The 25,079-nt window shown below is 37.4% G+C and overlaps 2 protein-coding genes across 14 annotated transcripts in view; both read right to left on the bottom strand.

The window, feature by feature from the left end:
- Positions 1-11,267, bottom strand: part of pals1a (protein associated with LIN7 1, MAGUK p55 family member a) — a 34,834-nt gene extending 23,567 nt beyond the window's left edge. The window contains 1 exon segment of the mRNA XM_048191870.1: positions 11,097-11,267. The gene's annotated coding sequence lies outside the window, so the exon portion shown is untranslated.
- Positions 11,268-13,330: 2,063 nt separating this feature from the next.
- Positions 13,331-25,079, bottom strand: part of gphna (gephyrin a) — a 117,161-nt gene continuing 105,412 nt past the window's right edge. For 7 of the 13 annotated variants that reach the window (XM_048191857.1, XM_048191859.1, XM_048191863.1 and 4 more), the window contains 9 exons: positions 24,094-24,247; positions 23,882-24,003; positions 20,944-21,031; positions 20,395-20,468; positions 17,905-17,969; positions 17,369-17,470; positions 15,035-15,138; positions 14,855-14,951; positions 13,331-14,762 (listed from right to left, as the gene is read on the bottom strand). In XM_048191857.1, coding sequence (XP_048047814.1) covers positions 14,629-14,762; positions 14,855-14,951; positions 15,035-15,138; positions 17,369-17,470; positions 17,905-17,969; positions 20,395-20,468; positions 20,944-21,031; positions 23,882-24,003; positions 24,094-24,247 — 940 coding nt within the window. In that variant the 3' untranslated portion in view covers positions 13,331-14,628. The remainder of the gene's footprint in view (positions 14,763-14,854; positions 14,952-15,034; positions 15,139-17,368; positions 17,471-17,904; positions 17,970-20,394; positions 20,469-20,943; positions 21,032-23,881; positions 24,004-24,093; positions 24,248-25,079) is intronic. The other 6 variants (XM_048191860.1, XM_048191866.1, XM_048191867.1 and 3 more) reach the window with 1 other exon arrangement.

Here is a 25,079-nt window from a genome sequence, read left to right as displayed (position 1 = left end):
ATTGCAAATTTGCTGACTTGTGAAAATCAAGTTAATTTTATTTTACAAGGAAAGGAGTCGCAAAGTGCACAAAGTAGTTTTTTACTGCCTTTTTAAACAAAAATATTTTATTTAAACCCAAAAAAATGCAGATCCTGCTGTAAATAATAGTGAAACATCTTTAAAACGGTTGTTCCATTATTACTAGGGCTGCACAACATTTTAGCATCGACATTGCAATGTGTGCATCCACGATGTGCGATGTCAAGTATAGGGATCGTAGTTGATCCATGATCCGCAGGGACCAGGCCACACAGTTCGAAATGCACATGATTCTCAGATTAATTGTAGAGATTTACTAATCTAATTTTGTAAATCTAAATTTTGTAATTTGTTTATTATTTTCTATGCAGATTCACTATAATAAATCATATTCACCTAATAAATCATACCAATCATTCTAGAATGATTAATTCTTTCCAAATAGAGCTATTCAAGTCATCAGGTGTAGTTTTCATATCGCAATATATATATCGAAGAAAAACAAAATATGACAATGTCAGTTTATTTCCAATATCGTGCAGGCCTAATTATTACCCCATAGCAGATTTCGACTCTTTTCTTCTACAGCACATAGTATCTGTCTACCTTACAAAGTCAATGTACCACCCAGCCCTAACAGGTTCTTTATACAGTAAATGTGCACTGTCAGGAGAAGGGCAGCACTCATCCATCGTTGTCCCAGCCCTTCAGCAAACCACTCTTCTTACAAGCACATATTTATTTTATTTATTTAAATGTTCAAAGTTCATTTCAAAGTTACTTCATTTGAAATGTTTTTATTTAAAAGGCCAAAATACATTTAACCAACAGACGCTGACCAATGGCAACAGACACTTCGTCCAGTTTTGTCAGATCAGTGGCCGGCGCTTGTTTTCACCAATTGAACATGTTCCATCGTCATTTGTTGGGTCAGGGAATGTCTGAGAATTGGCGTACTGTAATTTGGTGATTGGTCACCATCTGTTGGTGCAGTGTGAATTGGCCTTAAAAAGTAACTTGCAAACTAAAACTAATAGAAAAACATTAATGTTTGTTTATCGCTAAACCTGTTTTGCAGTTTTGATGATACCATGATAATAGCTTTAGCAATTATTGGGATATGAAAATTTAATACTTGTACCAATAAGGTCATTCTGTACCCTGGTGCCGTGCAAAGAGGCTTTGGTTAGGGCTGTTTTACAGATCGCGCACACGTATGAACACAAACAAGCTCACACCAATACGGACCGTCTTAAGGATGTTTCCCCTTCCCCCCTACTTGATGACACAACACGCAGTGGAGAGCCTCAAGACTGAAAAACATATAAATAAAGCCTCGAACCATCTGCTGTTCAAGAGCTTAAGTAGCCTACTTCAGACCCTCCTGCTCCATTCAGCGACTGGCTGGCCATGACTCAACTACAGCTCGGCATCAGCACACTAAGCCTCTGGCCTCTTAAACAGGGAATAGGGACATCTGGGCTCTTACTAATAGAATCTCCACTTTACACTGATGTAGTAAACCAACCCAAATCCAAACATTAGCCTTTATCGGCTAAATCATCAGGCTGATCTCTGATAAATGCCAAAGGGAAGGATAATATTTCTCAGCGTGGAAGACCAGAGATGAGGCGGGGTAGATTAGGAAGAGCACGTTTGTGGCGAATGCAGGTGTTTCTAGCCAGAGCAGGTGCAGCACGGCTGGCCCGAAGGCAGCCAATGAGACGTGAGCATTAGTGGGCACTATGTCAACAACCCTGTTGTTTTTCATTCCACCTGGGAAACGGTCCTCACAGATACTGCGGCTGTGAACACACTACGCAATAAACATGACGGCCTCTCAACGGCTGCATTCCTGGCAAGATTTTGTAATAGAGTAGTTTCGCTAATGTCAGTGAAAAACAAACAAATTCATAATCCACTTTACACAGTTATTTAGGCTAGTAGCAGGTATTTTGACTAGCTCTGTTGGCTATAATTTGAGATCTTCAGCCACTAATCATAAAAATTAAAAGATGTGCAATGCCCTTTGATTTCCACAAAGTTCAGCCAAAAATGAAAATTCTGTTATTAGATGATCAGCTTCATGTCATTTCAAACCCACAACACCTGTTTTTCTTCAAAACACAAATAAATATATTTTTAATAAAACAGAGACATTTTTGTTCCTCCATTGAAAGTATATTCAACCTAAACCAAAACTCTGATGCTTCAAAAACTCCATATGAATCAAGCAGTTTAATCCAAGTCTTCTAAAGAGAGGTGATCACTTTACATGGTAAACAGATGTAATTTAGGCTTATTTTCACACGTAAAAACTGATCAACATACATACATACATAAAGCACAAAAAATATGGTAAATGGAAACTCAAATGTGCTTGCTTGACGCATGAGAGTAGGTTTGAGCTTCCACAAGGAAGTGTGAGGATTGTTTGCATGTGTCAAGCAAGTAGAGATGAGCTTATGTTTACCATATTTGATGTGCTCTATGTATGTGCGTTAATCAACTCTCTTCAGAAGACTTGGATTAAACCGCTCGATTCATATGGATTTATTTTAATATTTTATGAACTTTTTAAAGCATGAAAGTTTTAGATGAACAAACTTTCAATGGAGGCACAGAAATCTGTCTGGTTTCATTAAATATATCCCCATTTGTGTTTTGAAGATGGACGAAAGTCTTATGGGTTTGGAAGGAGAGTATGAAGGAGAGTAAACAATCACAGAATTTTCATTTTTGGGTGAACTATCCCCTAGTGTTGGGAATCGAATTCTGGAATACTTGTTATAAAATTTAAATTTTGATTCCACTTATCAATTCATGTGTGCTAGGGCTGCGATTATTTAATGCCCAGCTTGTCAGAGCTGTACGGTTCTGTGATCAGTAGTAAATCCTTCTCCATCTGAACGCCAGAGGGCGTTCTCACGCAAAAACTGCAAATATGCCCTGCTGCCAAAGTAGAACATGCATCATTCCAGGAAATCCCATACCATCTCTGTAGCTGAATAAGATTGAAACGGTTTTGATCGATTAAACAAACACATGACTGCCTTATTCTGTGTAAGAAGCCACATCATCTCACAGAAGGACACTGTGGACAGTGTCGTTATGAAGTGAATTTGGAGTAAAAACATGTTATTAAATGTTGACTTTTGTTGGTCAAGATGTTTTTTTCTAATCGTCGGATTAATCGTGCAGCCCTACTGTGTGCACATTTTAATGTGGTTTGAAACCATGCAAGCGCAAGAAGACTTGAAAGAGAACCCAATTCGGCACTCACAAAAAGCTGCCTCTCATATAGTACCCGAATACTGAATTCTCTTTCATGTCTTCTTGGGCTTGAACAGACAAATACACACAAAATCCTCGTAATACCCTCGTAAACAGTAATATCCTCATAAACAGTTAGTTATGTCATAAGTGAAGTTGAACAGTTGAGAAAGAAAATGCATGTGTAACAGTATATTGGATCAGTGCATTTGCTCTTAAAGTGACAGCAGCCTAATATACTTGCTGCCGTCTGTCATTACTGTTAAACAACAAAAGACAAAGAAAACCACTCACTGATCTTGACTGAACAACTTTTGTAAATTTAATGAGTAATCTAGATTTTATTTATAAAAAGCTATTCGGCTTATATGTTCTTATTGCATTACTGACTGTATACTTGTCTTTAATAATGTTTGAAATTTATATTAGTTTAGTTTATTAGTTGTTCTTTAGGCTGCTGATTTTTATTGCTGATTTTAATCTATTGTGACCATTATGTAATTTGTAAAATATATAATCTGCAATCTGTCCGTAAGTAGCGTATGGTGGCTCACTATATGTGATGCTCCATACAAACTCCATCTTTCAAAGCTTCTCTGAAAGGTCAGCAAATTATGTGTGAACCCTTCACATTTTATAATTATATAAACAAAAAAATATCAGTCAACCAATAGTTTCTAGCCTCAGTCAGTTTATAAAAAGGAATTCATCACAATACCGCAGCTCTTATGACCTGTTAGCTTAAACAGCAAAGAGCTCCACTTAACGCACTGAATAACATGCATTATTCACATGAAGGATGTTTTTTTCCTTGGCCTGGCAGCCTCGGCCCTGCACAGGATGAACCTGTTACTCTGACAGACATGAAACGGCTCGTCCTGAGGAGTGGCAAGTATGGAAAACAGTACCTGCTGAATTCTGCGACAGGGAGGGACCGGAGCTCTTTTCCCTTCATCCCCCTTCAGTAGCTTTTATAACTATATGACAATATATGAAAACTCTGGGGTCCACCACACCTTTACAATGAAAAAAACTAAGTTAACTGACACCTCACAGATATGAAACATTCTCATCAGAGAACTGGAAAACGCACAAAAGAAAAGCAGAGGTCTGGAAAGACATCATGCAGGAGAGAGGGAAGCTGGACAGGCTGACACTTCCATGGCTGTCACTGCAGAGGAGAAACAGACCAGGATCGTTATCTTCTCCAAAGCTCCAGCTCAACATTCCAACACCCCGTGTTTGCGTACCAAAAAAATTCCAGATTCCAGGCTCCTAAGAATCGGCCACGTACCACTTAGTACCAGGAGGGAGAGCAATGCTGGAGAGAGAGTGGAAAAGAGAGGGAAAGAGACAAACAGAGGGAAAATATGTGGAAACAGCATGGTATGTAAAGGACAACACCAGCATGCAGGGATGAATCACTTTTGGCCTTTGCAGTGCAGGAACAGAAAACAAAACCTGCACATGACCTTAATAAGTAAACTATTCTACTTGCCTTCAGTCGACAACTTCCATAGAAGACATTCAAAAAGTCACGTGCATGGAAATATGTTTGGAGAATAAATTACCGACAGGTGGAAACAAGACTGCAAGGCTCCACCTCTCAAACCGTGGGAACATCAACGTACACCATGTTCTGGATACTGCCTTCTGAATCCTGTGCTCAACTGTCTATGCTTCCACTGTTGCTTAAGCTGGCCACACACTACAAGATATTCAGGGCTATTTTGGGACAATTTCTCCCCTTCTGACAGTCCTAGACAAAGTCCCGATTATCTTGATGGTCTGAATCTGCTTGGAGGAATGTCGGAGCCACCCCGATCTCGAATCGTAAAAATTCAACATGCTGAATATTTATGACATGCATTTCTTGGTGACGACAGGGCAGGAGAAGGCAGCAAAATGCACAGCGTTGCTTGCCTCACTTTTTTTTATTTTTGTTTTTGAACCACTGGTTTTGTTTCCAAAGCTTCAGTACGTAACAACACGCGTCTATCCGCCGCAAATGTACTGCAAATGCTCTAAAGGACCGTGAAGGTGAGCAGAAATGAGATATACAGCACTCTGCTTGCAGTGCATCATATGTCATTAATAGCATTAATTCACTTCCATGATTTAGTACGATTGCATTCATATCAGCAGCGAACCGTCCCCGAGTTCACATGAACCGTACCCCAGACCACCCTTTTTCGGCTACAGTTCGCGGGTGCCCATCTGAGTTTGGGAGACAGCGTTCACATCATCCAAATGAATTGAACTCTGACGTAAATCGAACCCGGGTGCACACCAACAGTGCTAGTGTGAAAGCACCCTTATAGAACAAATAAAATAAAATTTGGCAACCAGCATCGGAATCAGCAATGTAAGAATCCTGATCGGTGTATCCCTAGTATTAGGAATTGTATTTTTTTAAATCACACCACATTTTCGCAAACATTTTTCCAAGCCTTAAGGCTGGATTCATGCAACTTTCCCAGGATTTTTGATAGTTTGTAAGGTCATGGTATTGCAACTTTAAAAGATATTCCAGACCTTCAACTTTCAGCAAAAGTCCCTAAATTACACTTTGAAGATAAGTGAATTGTGGTTGGTCACTTTACATATCAACCAGACTGTGTCTTCCTGTCCAACTAGGCTGTTCTCGACAAGAATAAGCTGTGAAAAGATATTAAAATCGTTGTTTTGCAATCTGTGGTGAGAACATAAAACGATCAACACACAACACAAAGAAAAATATTTCCATGCTTTAAAGTGTGCTGATGTGTTGCAATTTTTAGCATTGGAAGCCTATTAGACACAGTGCTGGAGATCTGTGGCTCATCCACTCTTGACTGGTTGCTGCACCTGGACCAGCCAGCAATGGCTGAGAGATCTGACAGACCCCAAATGGAATCAAGAGATTAATAAGGATTCCTCACAGCCAGCATTAGCCAGGTGACAAACAGTCTAAACAAACATTTCACACAATTGATGAGTTTTCAAGTCTGTGATTTGAGAGCCGCATGCTTCCATTCAGGGGTCATTCGTTTAAACACACGTTGTTATTGTTCTTCACAGGCCCCCTGAAAACTAGTGAGAAAATCCAGGTCTAGACAGAACAGCAGCCCTGCGGCATTTTGTATGGACTCTCTAGGAGAGTCTGTGGCTTGTTAATTCTTAACCGTGGCGGTCCATCAGGACAGCAGAGCCTGTGCATATTGAGAATTCCTCAGGGGACACAGACGGGTTACAGCGGTTCTGTACATTTCCGCCTTTTCCTGTACCACCGTATATGAGATAAAAAGTCCTGTCTACACCTTCATAACTCTCTTCCCACATCAATGCATCACGCATATATGAGGCCCTGGTATTAAGATGCGTTTTGGTTGATCGGATCACAAGTAGGTGAGGGAGACACATTCCCGTTTACACCTGATGTTTTAATCCGTCTCTTTTGTCAATTTTTGAACACTTCTGTCCTGATTTCTTCAAGGGGAGGGTCTATGGATGGGTAAATGGGTCTATGGAGGGTCTATGGATGAACACTGTGAGTGTGTGTTAGAAATCAGGAATGTTGAGAGAACACTGTGCTTGGTATGTTTTTCCATCTTCAAACGAAACTTGGGTCTTCAGTCGACAAAGTTTAAATCCTGTCTTGCTAGCACACTTCTACATCTGGAAGTGGCTCAAAACGTTTTAGACTCTGTTTACACTTGTAATTAGCATCATCCACTTGTGATCCGATCGACCAAAACGCATCTTAATAGCAGGGGCCAGTTGCATAAACTTAGCCACTATGTAAGCCTGTCTTAAGAAATAGTTTGACCAAATAGCAGTTAGATAAGAGGTAATATCAGTCTTTTTCCAGTTAAAATTAGACCAATCTACCTTTTTATGTTCTTGACTTTAAGGTCAAGTACAGGACCAGTCTTGAAGAAAAAATTAGATGACTAACTTTTAAGACTAGTCTAAGCAGTTTATGCAACTGGCAACAGGTGTAAACAGGGCCTGAGAATGAGGCTGAAACACTTGAGACTATCAGCCTACTTGCTAGTTCCGCATAACTATAAAATATTTGCTGATAACATTTGATGCTGGTGCTTGTCACTAGAATGGATATGAACTAGTGCTTGACCAATTCAGGTATTTCAATGGTTAATACAATGCAACAAAACATCTAGAGCAGGGGTTGGCTAATAAGTTTGGCATCAGGCCAAAAAAAAAAAAATTGCGCCACTAGATGGTGGGCCAGAACATAGTCAAAGGATAATTTAAAAGAATTAATTGATGAAAAATGCAACTAGAATTGCCTGTGACAGACTGTTACAGTGTCTTTTGTAACTGGTATTGAGCTGTTACTCTATGTTAAATCCTGTAGTAGGACAGTCCTTAAAAAGCCACATTTGTGTGGTGTGTTTGGGTTTAACACTGGATAAATTAATAAAGCAGAGTAGTGACACGTAACCTGGCAAGTATCTTCATTCACCAATTGCATCACCATATGTGGGAGATGTGGAATGGATAAAAATAACTCAAAATAAAAGAGGACTTGAATAAGCCCATTAATGGCATGTTTGAGTCATGCTCTTAACGAACTGTTTTATTTCCTCTTTCCATATTGTGAATAATAAAGGCGTCTCATTTTAATTTGCTTGTTACACAATGGAGCCTAACTTATTGTAATAATTATTTTTGCATCATGTACTAAACTGCATTTTTTAAAATTGTTTGCATGCTGGAGGTACGCTATTACGTTGTGTGCAGAGTGATGTTAACATTTAAGCTAGCTGGTGAGAAAAAAGGGAACAATTAAAGAGTCTAAAGAGTAAAGTTGACAGCGAAATAGGGCATACAAAGAAGAATGGAAAGACAACTATGCGTTCATCCTACCTAGTTTTGTGAATGCAAAGCCAGGGTGTCTTATCTGCAACGAAGTTGTCGCTGTTTGCAAAGAATAGAACACCGGATGCGAGAGGCACGACGCGTCAAAAGATAATAGAACCCATTATAATCAGTGATATTGTCTACGCTGGATGCGGCGCGGCGCGAAAAAAGTCACGTCTGGTGTAGACAAGGTGATATTATTAGACTGCACCATGAGACGAAGATCTATTTCAGAACCAGCCGCTATCAAAATAATCTGGGTGAGACAAGATATTATTGATGGGCTGCCTATTGCCGACCACTGATCTACAGCAAGGAGGCTGAATACATACAATACCATTCAATTATCAATATCAAGTCAGTAAGATTTTTTTTTTTTTTTAAAGAAATGAATACTTTTATTCACCAAGGATGCATTAAATTAAATAAAAATTATAATGTCTTTACTATGATGATAAATTAATCTAAAAATAAAAAAAAAACTGGGGAAAAAGATCACACTGTCCACAAAAATATTAAGCAGTAAAACGTTTTTCAACTTTGATAATAATAAATATGTTTAAGCACCAAGTCCGCATATTAAATTGATTTGTGAAGTAATGAGGTGAAAGTTCACCTTTGGCATTACAGGAATTATATTAAAAGAATAAAATACATTATTACATATTTGGATAATTGGTCAAAAATAAATCTGTTGATTCTGTTGCATAGTACTGAATAAAGAGTAATATATTGATATTTAATATTACTATATTTTCTGTCCAATTTTAGTGTTACTTTCAATAAATGTGAAAAAATATTATTTTATTGGCTTATATTTATTAAAATTCAGTATCATTAAAATTATTTAATGTCATTATAATTATAATATTAATACAATTATAGAAAAAAAGCTACATTAAAATAATAAATTAAATTAAAAGCATTTTCGGTTTTTGGCCAAGTGCATCCAGTATTTTCGGTTTCAGCCCAGAATTCATTTTGGTGCATCCCTAGTAACTATATTACATATATATAGTTTTACTGTATTTTTGATTCAGTTCTTTTTACACATTTCTCTATATCCTACTAGCTATATATCCAACAACAGAACAGGCCATCAGATTTGATCAGTCTGACAGGCCAGACTCACTGAAGGAACGTGGCGGTGAGGTAATATGATTCTAGAGCGTGCTGGCATTAACACCTCTCGCTCTACTCTGAAAACAGATACCGTCTCCTTGAAAGAAAGCCCATCTGATCCAGAGCCAAAATCCTCTATCATCCGTTATAACATCATTTATTTGTGCAGTAACTCCACACCTGCACCAAACAAACAAGGCTGCCATAATATACTATTATTTATTATCATCAACAGCACTGAATCATTTTACGGAACAAATGATCTTTGACTTCAGTACATGCATCAAGAGAAGGGACGGTTATCTGTGTGACTGTGCTGATACAGGTCACCTACGGCCACCTCGGAGCTGAATTATATCACAGAATGCAGCGAACACTTATCTTTAAACAACACAGAGCAGCCAGCTGACTCGCAGCTTGTGATCTCAGGAAATGATAAGATTGTCAGTTGTGTTCCTAATAATAGAAAGAAGACATGGATCACAGCCAGCCCTGGCTGGGATTGTACTTTTGGTGACTTGGTAACATAAAAAGACACATCTACAACACAAACAAATCCAAGCCAAATTGTGTTGACAGTAAAGCACTTATATAGTCTATGGGTCAACTGTCACCAATGATTTTTATGACTTTTCCAGTTGTTTAAATATATATTTTTTCTTTTTCCCGTGGAAATTAACAGCAAATACTGCCAAGAGTTTATTTAATCCAGAATATTCCTTTAAACTCACTCCAAAAACAAGTAGGCCTAATTAAGACTATGAAATATAAACATTTAAAGTGTACAAGTTACACCTACTATATAGTCATTGTGTGCAAACTTTTGCAGCTAGGAACACAACAATAGATTAATACTGAAAACTCACACTTTATTTCATCTCATTTACTATCTCATCAAACTGTCAAGAGTCCATTCAAGATTCAAAAAGGAGGTTGATAAAATAAACCAGAACACTTAACACTCAATTTTATAAGCACATAAACACTTTTAATATGCCTAGTAAACACAGCCCAGTGTGTCTGATACCATTTTCATGAATGACACAGGATCTATTCAATTCATTAATAACACAAATGATCAACCTAAACTGTAGGTATCTGTCTGACTGGTGAAATGCATCATTCCCCTTCACTTCCCTAAGGCAATTCAGCCATAAAATAAAACGATAACGCCCTTTCCATGTCAGCTTTGATCCTTGATATCCTAGTAATCACTCCAGAGAGAATATGAAGAGTTCGTGCTATCAGATTTCTGAACCTTCCCGAAGGGAACAATGCGACATTTGTGTCCTATAGCTGTAATGAAGGTAGATGAACAATGGCAGTCCGTGTATCGATCAAAGAAACTTCCAGGCAGTTTCAACAGGTTGTTTAAATCCCTAGTTTTGTTATTTTAAACATGTAGCTTCACATTCACATTTACCTAATCCAAAACAGCAGAGAAACTATCTCAAAATCAAGTGAAATGCCACTTTTTGGGCGTTGAATGATGCCTAAAAATGCTGTCTATGTAGGCAGCTCATTAGGTTTTGAGAGACAGCCATTGTATGTGCTCGGTGTGCCCACAAAACTAAACAAAGAGTGAAACGCAGAATTTATAAATCTTATAAACTGTCTCTTGAATGTTTATAGAGCTTTATTTGATACAAATGAGAGTGTGTTTTAGGGCTATGCTGAATATTTGCATAGCTAACACAGCTAGCTGGCCACTTCCCGAAGCGCAGCGCTGCTTTCTTTCCCAGGCAACCTGTTGCAAACAACACTTACGCCGCGTTTTAACGGCCAAAACAACTTGAAAGTGTCGCTTAGCTTACCTCTTCAGTAAGATTTGCCGTTCTTTTAGTCCAGTTAGTGTATAAATATTCCCAGAAAAGCGGTTTTGTTCACAGAATAGCACATTAGATTGTTGTCATGTTGTGTGACGGGTCGCTGTGGCTCGAGAGTTTCGGGACTGTGTGAGACTGACGGAGAGCGGCTCAACAGCGCCTCCGGCAAACCCATGAAACGACGCTTCTGATTGGACAGATCCACCATGCTTAAACTCCACCGTCCAATCAGGTGTGGTTTTCCTTGAGAATGTAGAGTGGACTACAAACCGGTCAGTTTCAATTGAACCGATTTAAATGATTGGGATTTTTTGAGGCTTGTTCACTTTTTAGATTTTAAACACTTTTAATATTGTAGATCCAAAACGTTAATTAAAATAAATAAATAAATAAATAAGCATAGACTTACGGTATAGCAAATTTTCCACTGTGAATAGTGCATATTCAGGTATTCCTCTAACCTGACAAGTTGCTTTTTGCATGCATGTCGTCGACCTTTAAAGGCACAATATGTAAGATTTTTGATTAAAATATCCAAAAACCACTAGAACAATGTTATATATTTTGTTGACTTGTGTATTTACATTATCCCAAATGTGTCCAAGAATGTTTAAATCCAGAGAAATAAGCAATTTTGACCAGGACACGGACCGTGTCCGTGCGTCGCCTATCAATGACATCATACCCGCGTTACCCTCGGTTTCCAGTTTTATTTTGTAGAAACCATAGAAACACCAAAGACGTTTTAATATATGTTTTATTAGACAGGTGATCAAGACATTCATTGACAGAAAACTAATCATTGTTATATAGCTCAACACAGTAAGTCTTATTGTTTATATCTCGTTTTCTTGATTCAATTCAATTCACATTTATTTGTATAGCGCTTTTCACGATACATATCGTTTCAAAGCAGCTTTAGAGAGAATGCATGTCAATATTACAATTTAGAGAATGCAGTTAGCTAATAATGTAATAATTTAGGCAATTTAATTTACAGTTACTGTTAGCTGTTTAATTGAAGGTAGAAGCAATGAGCTCTTGGAAATAATGAATTACATATTATCAATAATTAGGATATATATAAATTTGGGAATGTGCATGTTGATCCAGATATTGCGTCATCTGAAGTCCTTGCAGGAGTGTGCAACAAGTGTAACGTTAAAGTGTAAACCCAGAGAGTAACGTTATAACATCATTTTCAACACACAGATGTATCTAATATGATAAACAGCACTGCGTTACCTAACATACACTTGACCGGAAGAAGTGGAAGTCGTCTGTGCCATAATAAAAGTTCTGCTGTTCTCGAGGCGTGTGTCGCACTCGTCTCTCATTAGCAATCACTCCAGCGGCCTCATTTCTGCTCGCAAAGCACTCGGCCCTTCATACTACAGTAATGTTAATAATCTCAATCAACATGATTTCTGCCCGTGTCCCGTCCCGATTCTCTTCCACCGGCTGTAGATGTGAAGACAACACCTCCAATGATTCAGCAAAATCAAGGCGTCATCAAGCTACATCTTTGTTTTGAATAAGCGACCTCTAGAGGCGAAAATTTACATATTGTGCCTTTAATAGTACTTAATGGAAATATTATATTTCATATTTTATATTTGTATTTCAAGAGAGTATCAAACAATTTGGGTGTAATTAATTGCTAAGTAATATAATTACTGTAATTTAATTACTTTTTCCCTTGAAAAGGTAAAGGGATTACTTATTTTTTTGTAATTTTACAGTTATTTTAACGTAAATGCATTAAATACTATTTAGACTATAGAACAATTCTATTTAAGACAATAGTGGATTTAACATCAAAATGTAATGTTAAAATGTATGTTTTTAATGTCACCTTCTCCCTTTAAACACTTTGGTCAGTTCAAGTATAATTTACGCAATTGTATATTGTTATTTGAAAAAAATCAAAAGTGCAGTTTTGTGTCTATCCTTGTATTGTTCAGCTGGTTGAGGTTGATATGAGATTTACAAAGTAATGAGTAATAAGTGATCCAATACTTTTTAGAGAGAGTAATTAGTAATCTAATTACACTGTTGAAGATGTACTTAGTAGCTACTAATTACTTTAGAGTAACTTACCCAACACTGATAATACATAATAAACAATATGTATTAAGTACATATTAAAAATATATAATTTATTAAATAATAAACATTGATCATACATGCATGAAAATAAATGACAGATATGGAGAACTCAATCAGCTTTCAGTGTTTATTTAAAAAAAGAAACTGAACCACGTCTTTACATAATGATCAAGAATTTTAATTCTCGCATTAGATCAGTATTACAGAAAATGATATTATAGTACAGAGTTTTTCAATATCTTTTCAGTACCATAGTATATTCCTCAGGAGTGCTGGTCACTTGTCTGTACAATATCACTCTTGCATTTTTTGACTGTACATTTTATGTCATTTGTTTAAAAAGGCTGTCAGCACTTAAATAAGCTGTGTCTTCATCTTCGAAGTTAAACAAACAAAAGTTTCCAGGGAGCTCAGCCTCTAGGATTGGGCCGGGCGAGTTTAAATGTAAGGGTAGTGGGTAAAATAGAGAGTAATAAGGGCAGAGCTATGAGGGCCAGTTTATTATGAAGTATGTTCCAGACTGAGGTAGCCTGTAGCACAGGACATGCCTCTGTGTGCGCTGAAGTAGCACAGACTTTACACAGACCCTCATCAGTCATCGTTTCCGAAAACGATCTGCACAAAGTCTGCGATACCCGGCGGCACCCGCTGCTTTTCGGCGTCATGACCACAAGACCTCCCCCCCCCCACAGCCCTGGCTTTTGGCACTGCGCACATAAACACGACTCACAAGATAAACGACAAGCAAAGCGATTTTGTAAACCCTTTATGAAGCATAATGAAGTCTTTATGGAGCATATAATACTAAAGGGAAAGAAGCTGGGTCACCTTGGTGCACTTTGAGGAGAGATGAAAAGATCCAGCTCCTGTCGGGGATCCAAAGGGCTCCCCGCTGTCGTTTTTAAGAGCTTTTCATTCCTCAGTGACACATTTTCTACCGATGAGAAAATAAGCTTTCTGATGTATGTGTGACAGGCGCCAACAGCTGTCTATTAAAATGCTACGGCTATCTATAAGTTCTAGCATTGAACACACAAAGCAATTGCAATGAAAGAGAACAGAGTTGCTTAATATGATAATATTCATCATTATATTAATAATCATAATAATTATAACAATATATTACAGAATAAATCTCTTATATTTCATATATATATATATATATATATATATATATATATTATCACTTTAAAAGGTATAATATTTTCTGTCTTTGAAATACTATGATGTCTTCGAAGTCGTATTTTCATAAATTTCACATTTTCGTCTGTTTGAAATGTTGATTATACTTGATCAACTTCTCCCAAATCAATAAAAACTAGCTGTGCCGTTGCATATTACAGAATAGTAATGATATGTGGACATGCACCACTTTCTTGCTCTGTACTTGGTCTGTCCCCTTAAGATGACATCATAGCCGTCCTATGACCATGACGTCCACGACTTCACCCTTGTGCAGCTCCACGTATTGCTCTGTTTTCGGAGGCAACATCAGAAGGCCGTTGGCACTGCGCATGCTCATTAGCCGACTACTCATTTGGTTTCCTGAGAAGCAGAGGAGGAAATTGCTATTTAGCATACAGATAAGTCAGTTATAACGTGTGTATGTGTATATACGCATAACTACATATGTAGACCTGTGCTCTGTGCCCAGGGAAGTGGTTCCTGGTGGTGCCATGTCAGTATACAGCGATGATATTCTGGACGTGGATCCAACTTTACGTCGCAGGACAGCTGCCAAGAAAAAGACACATACTGATGACAACCCAGCTGTACAGAAACAGAACAAAAACGGGAGCTTTTGTGGCTGTGCTCACCCTGGCTTTGATGATGGTGGGCCGTGGGTCCAGTATCCCCTGCATCTTTCTTAATGCAGGAATGACAAAGAGGTTACAGGTTACAACAGCTGACACTGGGTTACCTGATAGAGAAAGGAGAGATGACTGTTAAGGTGAAGACATCATCTTGTAGTAGGAGGAAATCAGTTCTGTCTCCTGATAAAGCACCAATGATGCCTATTAAAGCAACAGTTCACCCCCAAAATGAAAATTCTGTCATTATTTATTCACCCTCATGTTGTTCCAAACTTGTTTGAACTTACTGAAACGAGACGTTTCGCAGAATGTTCGTGCTGCTCTTTTGCATACAATTCAAGTATACGATGATCAGTGGCTGTCAAGCTCCACAAACAACAGAACACCATAAAAAGTTGTCTGAAGTCAAGCAACAGTTTTGTAAGAGAAACTAACAGCAATTTAAAGGATTAGTTCACTTCAGAATTCAAATTTCCTGATAATTTTGTCATCCAAGATGTTTATGCATTTCTTTCTTCAGTCGAAAAGAAATTATGGTTTTTGAGGAAAACATTCCAGGATTTTTCTTCATATCATGGATTTCCATGGGGTTCAACCGGTTGAAGGTCCAAATTGCAGTTTCAAAGAGCTCTACATGATCCCAGACGAGGAATAAGAGTCTTATCTAGCGAAACGATCGGCCATTTTCTAAAATAAAATAAAAAATTATCTACTTTTTAACCACAAATGCTTGTCTTGCATTAGCGCCACGCATTACATTATCAGTTGGAAAGGTCACGCGTGACGTAGGCGGAAGTACGGATCCAGTGTTTACAAGTGTGGAGAAGGAGGACCGTTCAATAGTTGTTGTATGTTGAATGACATATGTATATGTCTTTGTGTCAGTTTATTGTTTAAAATGATCCTTTTGTGTGCGTATCCTGGATGTTTAAATCTTTTGAAACACTGGGTCGGTACTACCGCCTATGTCACGCGTGACCTTTCCAATATGATTACGCAATGCGTGGCGCATCGTAGAGCTAGTGCAAGATGAGCATTTGTGGTTAAATGTATATACATTTTTTTTTTTTTTTTTTTTTAGAAAACGACCAATCGTTTCACTAGACAAGACCCTTATTCCTCGTCTGGGATCATGTAGAGCTCTTTGAAGCTGCACTGAAACTGACATTTGGACCTTCAACCTGTTGGTAACTGCTGAAGTCCACTATATGGAGAAAAATCCTGGAATGTTTTCATCAAAAACCTTAATTTCTTTTAGACTGAAGAAAGAAAGACATAAACATCTTGGTTGACACGGGGGTGAGTAAATTATCAGGAAAATTTGAATTCTGAAGTGAACTAATCCTTAGTTCCAAATAACAGCATTTATTTAAAAACTTTGGAAAACTTTTGTAACACTTGTGATCAATCAATGTATCCTTACTGAATAAAAATATTCATTTAAAAAAAAAAAAAAAAAAAAAAACAGCATAAAGATTTTACTCCTCCTTTATATGAGTTTGTAACATGATGAGGGTGAGCAGATGATAACAAAATCTTCATTTCTGGGTCAACTGCCCATTTAAAGAGTCTTTTTGATGTCAGAGTTCAGTTTGTCTGGCTGGTGTGAAAGCTGCACTCACGTTGACGATGCAAATGTACATTTGTGTTCATGTACATTTTGGAGCCCAATAATACTGGGGCTAGGAGAAAGGAATTGAACTCTGGTTCAGACCAAAGCAATCAAATAAAGTGTGAAAACAACCCAAGACTATCTGATAAGACAAATGTGTAGCACACTACTGAAATCAGTCAAGGAAGAAGAATGTGTCGAGTGCAGAGGTGCCCTTCACCACATCAACAAGAAGGGAAGAGGGGCATTGAAAGTAAAAGGAGGACAGGACTATTTCAGACAAATAGCAATTTCAAGACACTAAGCCACATCACGGTACACAAACGGAAGGGCTTTGAGAGGTTGCAACAGAACTAATAACTACATGGAGCGCCATGGACGCAAAAAAAAAAGCAAAAACACAAAGCTTCTCTCAGAAAACAGAACAGAAAGCGTCACATTGGAAAATCAGAACAAAAATATTACTTCCTATGTTTCATTTCATTGTGTTTTGGAGATTGTTAGATTAGACAAGGCTTTTTCGTGTTTCATTATCTTGTGTCTGTAATAATTACATCGTACTGGTCCCAAATGAGCCCAAGTGCACTAAAAGAGATTTTGTCTTAAATCCTGTTCTGATTTCGAAAACCAGTTAATTAGGGTTTCGTGTCAAAATTTCAAGTCCATTTCCGTTTTCTGAGCGCGGGCTGAAGACAGGGCTTATTTCCTGAATTAAGTGCACCTACTTCCTCGTGGGGGAGGAGGCACAGGCAGTCTGCTGGCCTCGCTGTCACTCAGGGGCACAGTCTCCAGAAGAGTCGCCCCTGTGTCTCTGTAGGTGAAATTACCTTTAAAGGGGAATATAGAAATCGCCACTGTCACCACTGCCTCGACCACCTGGTTTCTGAAGGCACAAGGTGGGAGCACAGTGGGCTCGGGGTGGGGGCAAGCCTGGGGAATCTGATCGGGCCAGTGGGCAAGCAGGGAAATGCAGGTTTGCAGAAGGATACATAAGTGGGCAACCGTGGGCTGATTATATTTTATGGAGAATGGACCATTTAGTTTGGAGATGGTACTATAGAGATATGTAGGTTTATGTATACACTTAAAATAAGGGAAATTATTCTAATCGGTACAATACATACGTGGGAAAAACAGGAAACTTAAGTCACCTGGGTTTGTGTTTGTACATGTTCTCATTTGTGTAAATTCTAAATAGTTCCAATTTTTCCTGTCAATACTTCTTTGTTCGTTTGCATGCCAAATACACAGCGTATTGTACCTGGAAGGGCGAAGATCAGTTTTCTGGCACCGTCAATGTCTAAGGTGGCAAACGTAGTAGGCAAACTGAAACAGAAATAGAATAAAGCATCAATATTCTGCATTCCAGGAACAACCAAAATCATTTTTTAAAAACAGATTCCCTAATCAAACTTAGAGGTGCCATCGAATGAAAAACTGAATTTATCTTGGCATAGTTAAATAACAAGAGTTCAGTACATGGAAATGACATACAGTCTCAAACACCATTGTTTCCTCCTTCTTATATAAATCTCATTTGTTTAAAAGACCTCTGGAAAACAGGCGAATCTCAACATTACACCGACTGTTACGTAACAGTCGGGATCATTAATATGTACGCCCCCAATATTTGCATATGCCAGCCCATGTTCAAGCATTAGACAAGGGCAAAACGTCTGGATGTGCACAGCTGAATCATCAGACTAGGTAAGCAAGCAAGGACAATAGCGAAAAATAGCAGATGGAGCAATAATAACTGACTGATTTTTAGTGATATTTGTAAATTGTCTTTCTAAATGTTTCGTTAGCATGTTGCTAATGTACTGTTAAATGTGGTTAAAGTTACCATCGTTTCTTACTGTATTCAGGGAGACAAGAGAGCCGTCGCTATTTTCATTTTTAAACACTTGCAGTCTGTATAATTCATAAACACAACTTCATTCTTTAGAAATCTCTCCAACAGTGTAGCATTAGCCGTTAGCCACGGAGCACATCCTTAAACTCATTCAGAATCAAATGCAAACATCCAAATAAACACTGCACTTACAGGAATCAATGCATGATGAACACTTTGTAAAGATCCATTTTGAGGGTTATATTAGCTGTGTGAACTTTGCGTTTGCTGTTTAAGGCAGTTGAGAGCTCGCGGGGGCGGGGGAGCGGGAGATTTAAAGGGGCCGCACGCTTAATCGGTGCATATATAATAATGGCTCAAAATAGGCAGTTAAAAAAATTAATTAAAAAAAAAATCTATGGGGTATTTTGAGCTGAAACTTCACAGACACGTTCAGGGGACACCTTAGACTTATATTACATCTTTTGAAAAGATGTTCTACGGCACCTTTAATATGTCAAGGGAAAATGTACAGTCAGTTGGTTGTTATCACAAATCATTACACGGCTCTGTGAAACTCTTAATTCTGACTGATCAGATGTTTCCTTAATATTTTCTGTTGTCTGCTCATGTGGTTAACTGAACCTGCCACCACTTTCATATCTATCGTTTCACACTACAAACTCACGCTCTTTTGTTTCATACTAACGCCACTGGCATCATCTTGCATCTCAGTCATCAATTATAGTAATATCAACCTCAAATGAGCTAAATGCCATAAACGACCAATTAGAATCAAGTATTCTAGACTAGAGAGCCATGTAATAAAAAGCTAGAATAATGATGTAACACTTTATTTAATATAAATCATTGTTATTGTTAACTAAAACTGTCATTAAAGGCACAATATGTACGTTTCGCCACTAGAGGTCGCTTATTCAAAAAAAGCTATATAACAATGATTCGTTTTCTGTCGATGAATGTATCCAAACAGTTGCTCACCTGTCTAATAAAAAACACATCATATATTAAAGCGTCTATAGTGTTTCCATGGTTTCTACGGAAGTAAAACCGGAAATCGAGGGTAAGGCGGATATGACATCATTGACAGGTGATGCGATGACACAAGGCCGTTACACTGGTTAAAATTGCTGATTTCTCTGGATTTAAACAATGTTGGAAACATCTGGCACAAGTCAACAAAATATATAACATTGTTCTAGTGGTTCTAGTTCTTATCTTACATATTGTGCCTTTAAGCTGAAATAAAATAAAATATTAAAAATAAAATATAAATGTTAAAATATAAATATTGGATGAAAAACAAACAAAAATTAGAAATGTTGACTATTTTATTTAACTGAAATAAAATAAGTTGAAGTACTAATATTACTAAAAAAACAAGTGAAAAAAAAATAAATCCATGCTAAATAGAAATATACATATAAAAAACTAATAAAATGACAAAAGCGCATATCAAAATTACTAAAACGTAAACAAAAATAAAAGCAAATGTAACCAATAAATACTGTAATACTATATAAATAATACTAAAATGACACTGATATAAACACAATGAAGATCTTTTTCTGTTTACTTTGTCTTTGAATCAGATTACATGCCTACATGTATGTTAAATAAAACATCTGATTCATATTGCACATAAAAATGGCAAGAGCTGAAGAAAAATGATTGGCGGGATGCTTCAACTTTTGGGAGTCAGGATGCACTGGTTCTTATCAGTATTTCAGCTTTGCTAAAATCTTGGAGGTCATGGCATTAAACCGCTGAAAGAGTTTTTCAGCAATTCGTTGTATCCCAGAGAACAACCAAATGCCTCCCCTCACGTCAGTGCCGCCCCGTCCAGACTTTACCCAAGTCTAGCTCTGGATGACTAACACTGCTTCTCTGACTCACCCTGGCTTCATAAACACTCGACCGAAGTGGATCTGGGCATGGAGGTCTATATCCAGCACCTGCTTCAGGTAGTCCTGAAGAAAAAAAAAAAACAAGAAAAACAAGAAAACAGAGACGTTAGTAGTGTGTGAGAGCGTTTGCGTTTCTCCTCTCATGTAGTACAACACATCTATCCCTGCCTGGTGAAGTGAAACATTGGGTAATTAAAGAGCTCTAATTAATAGGGCGGAAAATCAAGAGCAAGAGGCGGTCAGTGCACTGCTGCCTGGGCAAAGACCCAAAATAAAAGGTCAGATTAACAAGTGTTGCTTTGTGACAAAAAAAAAAAACAAGCAGTAACACTAGATGGCAGTAAAACACACGGTGACCTGCAGCATGAGCTCTTAAAGTGTTTTGATCCGAGATCTCATGGCCTTTGGGTAAACCAATGGAATCCTCTCCTTGACATGAAGCAGATTGATCTGTGAGGCCACATTCCTTTACTGAGAAGCTCGGACATTTCAAGCATGTGACCTTGTATACACTTCCAGACAACTCCAATCAACTGACCTTCTCACCCATGGACACACCCCCAGAGGTGATGATGACATCAGCACGGCTAATGCCCTCGTTTAGGGCGTTCAGCAGGTCGTCTGGGCTGCAGGGGGAGTTAGAAAACATATTCAAGCCAAATGACTTCCGTTTTCTCGCGCCACATACCTTACTGGCATATTGGTGAAGATAAAGGGATGGTTCACCCAAAAATGAAAACTCCCCCTCAAGTTGTTCCAAACCTGTATGAATTTCTTTGTTCTGCTGAACACAAAGGAAGATATTTGGAGGAATGTTTGTATCCAATTCATACAGGTTTGAAAACTTGAGGGTGAGTAAATGATGACAGAATTTTCATTTTTGGGTGAACTTTCCCTTAAAGTGTTAGAAGGGGGGTTAGAAAACCATTTTCTCTTTGCCACATCCAGGTTCACACATACTCCATTTGCCTGTTTTTTTTTTTTTCCGTGCCCATGTTAACAGATTAGAGCGTTCACACTGCACACGGATGCGGTCCAGTAATGCGTTTCAGGAGCGATCGTTTTTCAAGTCTATTTTTGCTGACACATTGAATTAAAGTGACAGCGCATTGTTCGCATTAAAATAAACATGGATTGACACGAAAATGTAGTATTTATGTTCACCATAAATGCATATAATTACGCTCTACTGTGTTTCAGTCCTCACGTGGCTTTTTGCCCAGGGTAAAGCAAGGAAAACTACACCTTACCTCATATTTAGATGAGAAAGGCACTCGTCTTTTCATGGAGGTGCAAAAACAAAGTTCTTTATGACCTGCATTTCTTGTATGAAGAATTAAATCCAAAAGAAAAAGCATGAGAGTCGGTTTGTTTAAATGTTATGAGAGTATGTTTAAATGTTATGCCACTTGCTTGAGCAACTTAAGATTTAAATCTAGAAGTAATGAACTGAATAATAAATTCATTTGATGCATTACAAGTAACTTGAGTAAAGTAATCAGATTACTTTTTCAAGTAACTAGTAAAGTAACGCATTATTTTTAAATTTACAACAAAATATCTGTTACTTTCTCAAAAACGTAATGCAAGCTACTTTTTCACATTTATTGACAGCTCTCCTGTTCCCATGATGAGAGAAATCAGGAGTAAGTGTAGAGGTGTTGTGTGCGCTGTGTGAACATGATGGTTATTGTAGTTCTAGACTAAATGTGAACATTTTCTCGTCTCACTTGCACAAAAACAAATTCAGTGTTCCTTAAAATGATAACTCAGAATATTGCACAAACCTGCAATAATTAAATATATTAAAGTAAACAAATACTTTATGTATTAAATCTCACTTTATTAACCAATGTCTTTGCTGCTGACCTTCGATGATCCAATTCAACCATGCTAATAAGCAAAAATGACTTTAGATAAACATCACATTTGTGATCAGCCTGAAGCTTATTCATCTCGTTTTTGGTGTGAAAGGGCCTTTACATTTGCCAAAATTAGAACTTTTTTGTTGTTATGAAAAACAAAAACAGCCCAGCCCAGGTGAGGAAAAAGTAACGCAAAAGTAATGTAACACATTACTTTCCATAAAAAGTAACTAAGTAAAGCAATTAGTTACTTTTTGTAGGGAGTAACGCAATATTGTAATGCATTACTTTTAAAAGTAACTTTCACCAACACTGTTTAAATGTGAATACGTCTATGAAATATTGTATAACTGTAATGTGTACAAAGAGAATTACAATGCTGAAAAAGCATTTTCAGTAACAAACTTCTGGATTTGAAATACAAATAACTAAAAATGTTGTGTTTGTGGTATACAGCCACGTATCAGTTGCATCATTTGTGTTGCGCTGCTTCTGCACCGCATATTATGCACTGCAAATGGAGTATGTGTGAACCTGGTGTTTCACTGTTACTAGGGCAAATTGAATGCAAGAAATAACCTGAATTTAATATTTTTATTCATCAAGGACACATTTAATTGATCAAAAGTGACAGTAAAGACTTTTACATTGTTGCAAAAAATTTATTTGAATCTTTTTTACATTGTTACAAAAGATTCAAATAAATGTTGTTCTTTTGAAAATTCGATTCATTTAAGAATCCTGAAAAATAAAAGCATGTATCACAGTTTCCACAAAAATATTAAGCAGCACAACCATTTTCAGTATTGATAAATTAACATTAAAATGATTTCTCAAGGATCGTGTGACACTGAAAATAGGAGTAATGGCTGCTTTGTCATCGCAGGAATAAATTACATTTTAAAATATATTAAAATAAAAAAATAGTTATTTTAAATGTCAATAATATTTCACAATATTACTGTTTTTACTGTATTTTTGATCAAACAAATGCAGCCTCGGTGAGCATAAGATTTAAAAAAAAAATCTTACTGACCCCAACCTTTGAACTTTATAATGTTATATTATATAATTAAATCACATATCAATATTTAACCTCCAATACTTCAACTGAAAAATAAATAAATATGACACCTGTTCTTCTACTGTCCTTGTTTTTCCTCTTTTTGGATAGACTTCATTGGATATGTCAGCAGAATTACATATAGCAATAAACAATACATTTCGAAATACACAATACCATGTTATATTCTATATTTATACTAAATGCATTAAATACTTCATTCAAATTAAATTTTTAATCACTGTAATCACTAATACTATCAATGTAAACCTATTTGTAGTTGCTCCTTATACATGTCTTTGTATACATCTTTACAGTATACGTATGTGAATACAAATAATGGTGGAAAAAATACTTCAGAGGACTGCAGGAAGTGCTGTCGTTCAGTAAATTCTGCTGAGACGTTGTATGAATCTGTATCGATTCTAATATATGAGCTGGAGTTTCAAAGGAGTGCTGAGGTTGGAAAGATTTAGACATGTGCAAAGCTGACTGTGAGTCTGTGTCTGTGTGTGTGTGTGTGTGGGCGGTAAGGGAGGGATGCTGACTTGTCTCCGACGATGCCGAGGTTGATGGTGGGATAGCCGTGCTCCTGAATGGTGGCCAACAGTGTGGATCGGTTACTGTCCCTGATCTTGCCTGGGTGGAGGTCATCCTCAGGGTTTAACAACTGCACAAGAAGTGTATATAAACACGTTGAAACACATTTTAAATTAGCAAAAAAGAGTATAACAAAGCAACAGACACAAGCAAGCCATACCTCATTGCCGGTGGACATGACTGCTACAACTGGGAATTTCTGCACCTCCACCTCTGTGACTCCTACAGTGGCCAATAGGCCGATCTCAGATGGACCCATGTGAGTGCCCTTAGCCAACACACACTCTCCACGCTTGATATCATGACCTATAGGCCTGTGTGTGACACAAGCAAGAGAACAGACTAACATCAGCCTTTATAATACCAGTTTATGTTATGAACTAGAGCCAGATTAAGAATATTTACATCAAGCTGATCCTGGAGAAAAAACAAAAATACAAAACAAAACACAGTTTCCACTGAAATATTAAGCTGTACAACCGTTTAAAGGTGCCATAGAACGTGTTTTCAAAATATGTAATATAAGTCTAAGGTGTCCCCTGAATGTGTCTGTGTTAATTTTTTTAACTGCCTATTTTGGGGCATCATTAAATATGCGCTGATTCAGGCTGCGGCCCCATTAAATTCTCGCGCTCCCTGCCCCCCGAGCTCTCGACTGCCTTAAACAGCATAAACAAAGTTCACACAGCTAATATAACCCTCAAAATGGATCTTTACAAAGTGTTCGTCATGCAGCATGTCTAATTGCGTAAGTATGGTATTTATTTGGATGTTTACATTTGATTCTGAATGAGTTTGAGGCTGTGATCCGTGGCTAACGGCTAATGCTACACTGTTGGAGAGATTTATAAAGAATGAAGTTGTGTTTATGAATTATACAGACTGCAAGTGTTTAAAAATGAAAATAGCGATGGCTCTTGTCTCTGTGAATACAGTAATAAACGATGGTAACTTTAACCACATTTAACAGTACATTAGCAACATACTAACGAAACATTTAGAAAGACAATTTACAAATATCACTAAAAATATCATGATATCATGGATCATGTCAGTTATTATTGCTCCATCTGCCATTTTTCGCTGTTGTCCTTGCTTGCTTACCTAGTCTGGTGATTCAGCTGTGCACAGATCCAGACGTTAATA

The sequence above is a fragment of the Megalobrama amblycephala genome, linkage group LG5 (assembly GCF_018812025.1).
Source record: "Megalobrama amblycephala isolate DHTTF-2021 linkage group LG5, ASM1881202v1, whole genome shotgun sequence".
Lineage (NCBI taxonomy): Eukaryota > Metazoa > Chordata > Actinopteri > Cypriniformes > Xenocyprididae > Megalobrama > Megalobrama amblycephala.
This window is presented reverse-complemented; position numbering and strand designations above follow the sequence as displayed.